The sequence below is a fragment of the Nestor notabilis genome, unplaced genomic scaffold (assembly GCF_000696875.1).
Source record: "Nestor notabilis isolate BGI_N333 unplaced genomic scaffold, ASM69687v1 scaffold20858, whole genome shotgun sequence".
Taxonomy (NCBI): Eukaryota; Metazoa; Chordata; class Aves; order Psittaciformes; family Psittacidae; genus Nestor; species Nestor notabilis.
This window is the reverse complement of record NW_009939880.1, coordinates 55,493-64,972: the sequence shown is the minus strand read 5'-3', so window position 1 is coordinate 64,972 and position 9,480 is coordinate 55,493. Positions and strand designations below refer to the sequence as shown.

Below are 9,480 nucleotides of genomic sequence, written 5' to 3'. Positions count from 1 at the left end.
TGCCGGCTGGGTTTGAACCACGACAATCATGCTGCCCACAACACGCACAAAGGACATAAGGAAAACGTGTAGACAGCTTGGCTGACGTACAGCAACAGGTCACCCTGTGATAACCTTTTTCTGCCTTGGAGCCCCAGGCTTGCTCCCCAGCTGACTCAGTCCATCTCAATTTGGGCCAAGCCCACTTTAGTGTTTAAATCCTGATGAAAACTTCAACAGTGCAACCCACAAGAGATGCAACAGGAAAAGGGAGAGATCTGAGGTACCAGCACCGTCTCTCTATACAGATCCAGGGAAGAATGGGGCAGGAAATTATTCCAACAGGTTGCAAACCAAGAAAGGGAATGGACAGGGTGCCATCTTCCTGGAAGATGGAAAGCAGAAAGTATTGTAGTCATTCTGGCATTGTTTAAATCTGAAAATTGAAGACAGTGGTGGAGAAACCAGCACCAGTCACTTTTCCCCCTCAGCCAGAGTCTAGCCATGGAAGAGTTCACAGCAGTGGGCCCTGGGCAGGACACACTGTGTCTCCTCAGCAGCAGATATCACCATGACAACAATGCCATTAAATTGTCAATCAAGTTTAATGCATCATAAAGAAGTAAAACTACATTGGCATATTTAAGACAAACACTTTTTTTTCTATGCACACTATCCACTGGACAGTCCCCTTTTCAAAATAACTACTCTTAACAGTCCAAGACAGTTCTTCAGAAATTCTTCACATATGCAACCTTCCACACTTTTCCTGGTTTTTTTTTATTTGTCTGAGAAGGAAAAAAAATCATTAAACCTGAAAACATTTACATTGCAAGCCACGTTAGAATGCATAATTGCCATACAATAATCAATGTATAACAATTGTGTTTTACTTAGTCCACTTTGTTCATCAATAAAAGAATATAAAAATCTTGTTCAACCGAGTGTTGTGTATTAAAATAGATTTGTATAGTACTGCACAGTTTCTCCCGGAGTTGTGAAAATGGTTGAAGGGACCATGTGCTGCCTAGTGATGGGCGACGGAAAAAGCCAGTCCCTCGTGTGGTTTGTGTTTTATTAAAACAAAGAAAAAAGATATTCGGCACCATGTGATATGCTGATGTGAGAGACTAGCCTTGTGTCGTGCTCTGGTGGCTTCTTGCTTCCCATAAGTACCTGTTGTGCTAATTGACGGAGAACTCATGAACAACAGAGACAATGGCATCTGGTGAGTGGTGTGACATTGAGAAAAACCGGGGTGCCCATCACTACCTTCCCAGGCAGGCCGCAGGGTGATGGGGGCCCTGTGGCCTACAGGGGGGCCAGGCGGACCCTTGCAGTATCAGGAAGACTAGCTAGTGAAACGAGCAGGCGCACTGGGGTTTTCTCAGGCTAATGCTAAACGCTTCTCGAACGTGCTAAAATTCAACAAAATATTAAAAAGGAATCAAGTTTCCAAAAAAAGAACCCCAACAAACCCTTTAAATTTTCCATGTCCTGTCCCTTCCCCCAGAACTCTTGATATTATCCAGTACGAGAAACAACCCCTTGAGGCAGGTTTTTTTCCTGTACCATTTCAGCAGATATTTCTGCAAGAAAAAAAAAAAAAAAAAAGAAAAAAAGAAAAAAATTCTAAGAATAAAAAAATCACGTTAAATCGTTAAATATTTTTAACAATAAAAATGCAGTACAAAAATGTGAAGTTATCTTTTTGGCATATTATCTGTACTGGCAAGAAACAAAAAACAGACTATTTATTTGCTTTTTTCCTTTTAAAAAAAATCCCAAATTAATAAAAAAGAAAAACCCCAAAATGATCTCTTTAAAAACCAAAACCCAACCTGCCAAAGATATCCACTATTATGGTTTATGCTAAATCTTGCACAAAAACTCCATGAGAAAAATACACCGATAGCAAAATAAGTAAAAAGGACCTGCAAAAAAGTAAGGAGTTTTACAGTCATACTTTTTTAAATACTTCGGAACGCATATACAGAAGCATCAGCATGAAAATACTTCAATATTTTACTAGAAATGCTAACTTCATACAGTTTCTTTATTTAAATATCTGCAATTCTCAACTCTAATAATACTGAAAAGAAAAGGATCTTTTGTTTCAAAGGCTCTGTGAGCGTCTGTGACGCCGTTCTGGTCAACATGGCCCCATCTCCAGGTCATCTGAATCAACGGGGCCAACTTTGTTCCTCTGATAAGAATCCATCTCGAGTCCTAAGTAGTTTAGTTTCTGGTTATCTCACCAAATTCCCTCCCATAGACAGCTTTCAGCCCAACTACTTCTCTACTAGCTCACTAACTCTCTGCATTGAAATTTTTCACCTTAAAGCAGAACTGGAAACCTGTCTGCCCCCCACAAAAGGATATCCTGCTTCCTATCGGCCATTCTTTTCCTGTTCATCCTCAGTCATAAATACATTAAGGCCAACATAACAACAAAAATCTCATAAGCACTGAAGGTCTCGGCAAATACAAAACTGCAGCACAGCCCGCTCCATGGGAACCTGCTGCCACAGTGACCTACAAACTGGGCTGATTGGTTTGCAAGTTTCTAGGTGTATCAAAACTGAGATTGTTCCTTCTCTCTCCTTTGTTTCGGTTTAATCTCTCCTCTGCGCATGTGTATGAAGTTTTTTTCTCCCCCCTTCCTTCGCTCTCTGGCAGCCGGCTCTGTCAGTTGTTACCCTGTGATTGCTGCAAGGCTTTGTGCATGGCAGCGGAGGCAGGGGACGGTTTGATCCAGGGGACAGTTAGCAGGGAGGAGGTGGTGGTGGTCGTCATGGTAACCTGAATCATCTGCTCGTTTTGTATCAGTCTAATGAGGGTTTTGAGACGTTCCAGTGATGACTGAGTCCCTTTCTGCTGGGCCAACAGGCTGGTTTTTAGCTCTAAGCATTTCTGTCAAATAAAGACAAAGGGACAGAGAAGGAAAGACTGAGAATACATTCAAATTGGTGTCAAACATCTCTCCAAACATCCTTTTGTGTCTTGAGTGCACGCCCTGCTCAAATGAAGTATATTCTCCTCTGGGGATAGCAAAACCACAGCTTAACGAATGGAGTGATCACCAGCGCTGCATACACTGCAGAAGCTGTCTAAGGTAACAATGTTCATCCCAGTACAAGTGCATTCAGAGGATGCTTCCGATCTCATCCCGCAGACAGCCTGGCAGAAATGCCTTCTACACTCCAAACTGATTACTGGCACGGGATTGTAATAGCTGTATTACTGGGAAGTACCAAAAGCACCAGTGAGTTCTCTAAATCTTAACAAGAGGCATTGATAAGCGCTTGAGGGATAAACCTCACCATGATGCATTTTGTACGTGCCACACATTTTAGGAACTCAGTACTGTGAAGCTAAGTTGATCTCTCTAAAGATAATGGCAGTATCTTTCTGTCAGAAAACTTGATCTAAGACAAATACTGTTATACCACTGCAGGCGCAAGAAAGCCTTTTCCTATGGGGTGGCCAAACTGCACCCCACAGTCACTGGAAATGTTTTGTACAAACCTACATGGAAATGAGCATGAGAGCAAGAGCCAAAGGCATCCCAAATATCCCTCTTCTCCATGAAGACATAAGGAAGAATCAGTAATTTTCCTTTCCCTCCCCAGCCACATACTACTACAGCTAACATCCCATTCTTTACACTGCCAACTGGTCTGCGAGGGACTATATGACAGACCAAAACCCTGAGCCTATCAGCTAGATGGAAGGGGATGGTGGCCTCTAGTATCTGAAACCTCCTGTTTCCTTTCTCCCAGATGGCCCAGGGGTCTGGCAAAACTGGTTACTTGCTCTTCTTGAGCTGTGGTCTACACTGCTTGGGGCAGGGGGGATTCTCAAGTCCTGGGGAAGTGGGAAATGCTGACCTGAAAGTCAAGTTATTTGAAAAGGCAACCATGTGGAGCTGCTCAGAGGTTGGTTTAGAAAGATGAAATCTCAGGTGAAGGATAAATCATGTTCTGTTTTTACCAAATAACACCATTCCACCTGTGGTGTGTACGAGAGTGTTCTCTGTAATGTACATCTCTGTTAAGGTAAATGTCAGAAATGAAATTGCTCTGTGCCAGAATAACTTTAATTGCTTTTCTCCTTTCAAGCAGATATATTGCCAATAAATACAATCATTGGCTGATGCTACAATTTAAATAAGACAGTGCTGCCCACTGAAAGAACCTGATTCTGCTTAGGTAGAAAATTCCTGGTTTTGACAGCCTTACATACCCCTGAAAACTGACTGCATCCCCAAACGCTTTTCTTTTTTTGAACACCTCATCCCACTGCACTCTTCTACATACTAAAGATATTCCGTACCCCAGAGTCACTTCTTTGTACATATGTGTGTTTCCATTAGTGCTGATGGTGGCTATACCCACTTCCCCACTGCGATGTCTTTTAATAAGTCATTGCTTTTCCTTCCACTCTATTTTAAATGTGATAAATATTTTAACATGCCTTGTCTGGATAACTGCAGTGGTAAAACAAGTAGTGACCAGTTACTCCTGCAGCTGCCACTTTGATTTTTCCAGGGTAAGAAAGTTCCAAATAATTTATTAAGCTACCCTTTATGAGTGGGCCTGAGGTGAGGTTGCCCCAAATAAGTTTCTTCAGCCATGGAGGATAGGAATTATGGCTTTTCATTCATTACTGCCAGAGACTGGTCCTCATCGCATGGTATGCATGGGAGACATCTCTAGCCAACATTTAGCTTTGAAATGAGCTCATGGAGAAAATTATTGTGAATCCATTTCCAGTCATGGAGTGGCTGTTACAACATTCAGCCCCTGAGTCAAATAAAGACGGTTATTTCTACCTAATCTCAAGAGTTTTGAGCTAATGGACAAGCAGATACCACTGGAGGACAAGCATGTGACTAAACTTTTCACCTGGAGAATGAAAGTGCCTTAAGGTCAATGGGTAGATAAGAGCTATGTATGGCCCTACACAGAAGGTATCCATGGCTATTTTGGGAGGGGGCGAGCAGGAGAAGAGGTTGTGTGCAACTGGAATTCAGGTGATTTCTCCTCCTCGGCCTGCCAAAGCAGCTTGCTTTTGTGCATAAGGGAAATCTCTGTGGTTTTCCTCAGAGAGAAACACATTCATACGTGAACATCTGTAGCCTGGGAGCATAAATAATTTTCTAGCCACAAAATACCAGTTTTTCAGGCATAAATGCTTTATAAACATCTCTGAAGGAGACTCTCTGTCCCCAGTCAGGTGTCCTACCTTCACTGCATTGTTGAGAAGTCGATCTTTTTCTTCTAACTGTCTATGCTCATTCTTCAGCTCACTGCTTCTCTTTAATAACTTCCGTTTCTCTTCTTCTTTGACTGTGGAACAATAAGATTAAGGATGCAGAAGTTAAGAAAAGGACATATGGCAAAATTGTGTGCTTGACAACAGAAAACAGAAGGATGTATTCTGAATGGTGAGTTTCAGGTCTCGTTAGCCTTTTGTCAGCAGATACAGCGAAATAAATCTGGAGTTTCTGCTTGCACGCATGTGTCCATGTCAGTGGTTAACACACAGGACAACCCAAAGCTATAGTGCACCTTTGAGATGAATTAAAACTAATCCTTGGACCACATGTGTTGCTGGAGGTCTCCAAGAAAAAGGTGAATGCTATTTAAGAACAGGTAATGGCAAGTTAGTGACCCTGGCTGAAAAACACAACCATAACAGTATCAGACCTCTGAAAAGCTCCTTACAAATATGATCTAATGTCCCAAACAGTCCATCATAGGAGTGCAACAGGGAACTAAAAAAGAGTAATAGTCAATGCAAGATATCATACGACATCTGATACTAATGACTACGATGCCAAGTAATACTGAAATAATTAAGAACTAATATTGCTGTGGTCTCAGAGACATTAGTCTGGCATCCTGCTACATACCCAATTATATGGCTCTCTGCCTCCCAGCCTGAAACAATTCTGCCTCAAAATCCCATTTCCAGGCCTGTTCTTAGTAAGGCACCACTTTGATGATAGCCTCCTCCACAGAGTGAAGGTCCTGAGAGATCCATCTCAGCTTCCTTAAAGACAGAAGTTAGCAGACTGAGGGGAAGGGGAGAGAAAGTGACCTGATGTTTCCAGTCACAGCCTCTTATGGCCGTTTGCTTACTAATGCCATCTACCTGGTAACATTACAACACTACTTTAATATTAGTGCTATGAAGTACTCGCAAGGCATCACATGTCACAAGGAGGGAACCCCTGGTCAACAGCTGTGTTAATCCCTACCTGTTTTATGAGTAACATAAGAGTGAACAATAGCCAGAGTTCCAGTCCACGGCACATTGTCATCTTTCTTTAACACCTATAAACCAAGGAAACAATAAAAAGTTAGGACTCCACAAAGACACATATTAATATTTTTCTTCCTCCAGCCTCACAGCTCTGCAGGACCAGGTCTAGGGTGCTTGTCTCAGAATTTGCAAGCTGAAATGTAAAGAGAGAATAATTTGAGTAGCCTTCTCCGTCGAGGCTTACTCCTTTACACATCACCATAAACAGCACTACCTAACAGTGGTAAAAGGGGGTTACAAATCTTTTGTTTCTTCTTGCCATGGCCAGAGGACATTCTTCAGCCTCTGACAAGCAGATACCGACACTGTCAGGAACGTTGTCTACTCAGCATGGGAGAGGTTGCTGGTCTATATGAAAACATGTCTGCATGGATCTAATCTTGGGCCGCTCTGGTCTCTATAACGGCATACAAGAACTTCCCCTTGACATTTTCAAAGGAACATAAGTGATCTCAATGCTAAACACAAAGTACTCTAAGGCACAAAATCTAAGCCTCCACTCTACAATTTAGTGACACTGTTTTAGTAATTGCTTTCCTGTTCATGCAGTCAACACTATTCACAGTAAATAGATAAATTAGTATTTCTGACATGATGATCAACAGTTGTGTGTAAAAAACACAGCTTTCAGATCCACCAGTGAACAGTGTCCCCTTCTGACACTTTCTCCCTCATCTATGAGATTTTCATTACTTGTTTGGCAATCCTACATGTTGGTGGTTTTATTGTAAAGAAGGGGAAAAAACGAAATGAAGAGACATTTTAAAAGGGCAAATCTCAGAAGATGTGATTACAGGGAGGCTAAGGCACTCAGTGTATGTTCTGACTCTAGGACAATGAAAATAGCAGAAACAAATGCTGCAAACTGTACTAAAAGCCTCTTGGTATTATTTTACCTAAGGTAGTCCCCTCAGCTGTAACCACAGGTTAGATTACTTTAGTGGCAGACAAATTCGAGATTTCTCCCATTTTTTTTCCTCTGGGTGCTATGTTCCATGTAGCTTACCTTCTGCTGGCACTTTGGACAGACCCAAACCCCCTTGGGGGCAGTTTTGAGGGGTGGGTCCAAGCAGTTGAGGTGATATGCTCTGGGACATGTGCCACAGGGCTGCAAGTTAATGCCACGCTTGCAGGCAGTGCAGTGTTCATCATGGTGGATTTCATTCTGCAAGAGAAGAAAATGGATGGCCTTGGTAAAGTCAATGTATTAGCAACTCCTCTCTATGGAGTATTCAAAGCCTCTATTGCAACAGACAGGCTCATTGAAACACAAAATCTAATTGTCAAAAGGACCCTGGCCTCTGTAGAAGACCAAAATAATGGTATATGATGGTGTATGATAGGAACAGACACAAACAAACAAAAAAGCCAGAAGCAAGTTGCATAAATTGAAACAGATAGTGAAATAAAACCCAACTAATCAAACACAGGAGGGAGTTGACTAATATAGCCACTTTGTGACACAAGAATTATTTCACTTGTTTTTGACAATGTGTCACTCCAACACATGTATCATCATGCACAGATCTATTCTGAAGCATCGGTCAAAGTCAGTATGTGCATCACTTGTCCTTAAAGTCCAAAACAGAAACAAGCAAGAAAAATTTTTGGGGAAAAAAACACAGCTCCATGTTTTATGTCCATTGCCTCAAAGACCAGCTAGGAAAATGGTACGCTCAACCTTTTGTTATGTACCCTCTTTTATGAGCCCCTCTAGAGGTCTCCTCTGTCCCTCTAATCAACCTGGCACTAATTGTTCTCTGTTCAGACTTGCTCTGACACCCTTTCTCCAAGAAGAGTGATTGCTGTTTTGTGTGAGGAGAAGTATAAAATGAACTAAGACTCATCAACAAAGTTACAATGTCATGTAGTAAACTGCTATGCTAATCCGGTGGCAACATTAATTACTCTTTGTATAATTAAGTGCATTTTAATAAAGAAGAAACTGATTTTGAAATTCTCATGGCTTGTGAATCATAAAAACTCCTAAATTTTCCTAGTGCTTTTCCAGGAAGAAGAAGAATAATTTTGTATCTTAGTTAATTCCAAAAGCATATATTCATTTTTAGGGATATTAATTATAATGTGTCATGATAGTTTTAGACAGGCTTGTATCTTGAATTCTAACTCAGTCCTGTCAAAAAATCACTCTTTGGAAATTACCTGCTCCAAAAGTCTTAATTTTAACCTCAATGTAAAGAGAGTTGATCTATACAAATTAGAATGGTTAGTCATTTTTCTTAAAATTTTCATTAAACCCACAAGTCTGGACTAGCAATTTCTCAATCAGTGGATTCAACAAAGGGATTAAACTCAAGCCATTTCTTGCATACGAATGCCCAAGAGTTCATCTCTTTGAAGTCCTAACTTAGGGGCTCAAAGATCTAGTTAAGTGGGAAACAATTCACACAAGCAGTATGAAAGGCAAAGAGAATACTGCAATTTGGTACCTTGATAGAGACTACAATAATCAGAAGCAGGCACTGAATTACACAGTGATGAGAAAGACACTGGTAATACACAGATTTTGCTACACATACCTTCCAGAATGCATCCTCATTTGCTAGCATGTGAAAGAAGGGCAAAGAACAGATTAGTGGGAAATACATCACTGCAGTGAATGCTAGTTCTCACCTATGGGAGTAATTTTATTTAAGCAGTGACACAAGAGATCAGCACATTGACAAAATTAATGTGGGCAGGACAGAATGCAACAGGAAGTGGTGGAATGAGCATCTGAGATTTCAAAATTTACACTGCAGGCACCCCATGATCACAGACATGATGTTAAAATGCCACTGGATGAGAAGGACATTCCATTTCAAATTTTCAGACATTTTAATGCAGAGCTCCTCTCCACCTGCCAGTACTCAAAAAGTCTTTCTTAAGGACTTCAGCCTGCTAGGTGATGAACAGGCTGGCCCTGAACCAGCAAGGCACTTAAGTGGATGCTTAACTTGGAGTATGAAATTGGTGCCGCTGACTTACCGTTAACCACATGTTTAAATGTTCAGCTGATTCATGGCCAAAATAGTCAGCTACTTGTAGGAGTGAGCTCTGTGCTATCATCAGCTCTTTATCATCAAACTACTCCCACCCAAAATGCCAAGATTTCCTGAGCCTGTAGTGATTGCATTCACAGCCTGATAAGAACAAGAACCATCAGAGCTT

General features: G+C 41.3%; 1 protein-coding gene across 1 annotated transcript in view; it reads right to left on the bottom strand.

Moving 5' to 3' along the window:
- Window positions 1-2,667: 2,667 nt before the first annotated feature.
- Window positions 2,668-9,480, bottom strand: part of PHF21B (PHD finger protein 21B) — a gene marked incomplete at its 5' end in the record, with an annotated part of 39,905 nt that continues 33,092 nt past the window's right edge. Inside the window, 5 exons of the mRNA XM_010020101.1 lie at window positions 2,668-2,892; window positions 5,227-5,330; window positions 6,245-6,320; window positions 7,316-7,474; window positions 8,850-8,872. Of these exons, the coding sequence (XP_010018403.1) occupies window positions 2,668-2,892; window positions 5,227-5,330; window positions 6,245-6,320; window positions 7,316-7,474; window positions 8,850-8,872 (587 nt within the window). The remainder of the gene's footprint in view (window positions 2,893-5,226; window positions 5,331-6,244; window positions 6,321-7,315; window positions 7,475-8,849; window positions 8,873-9,480) is intronic.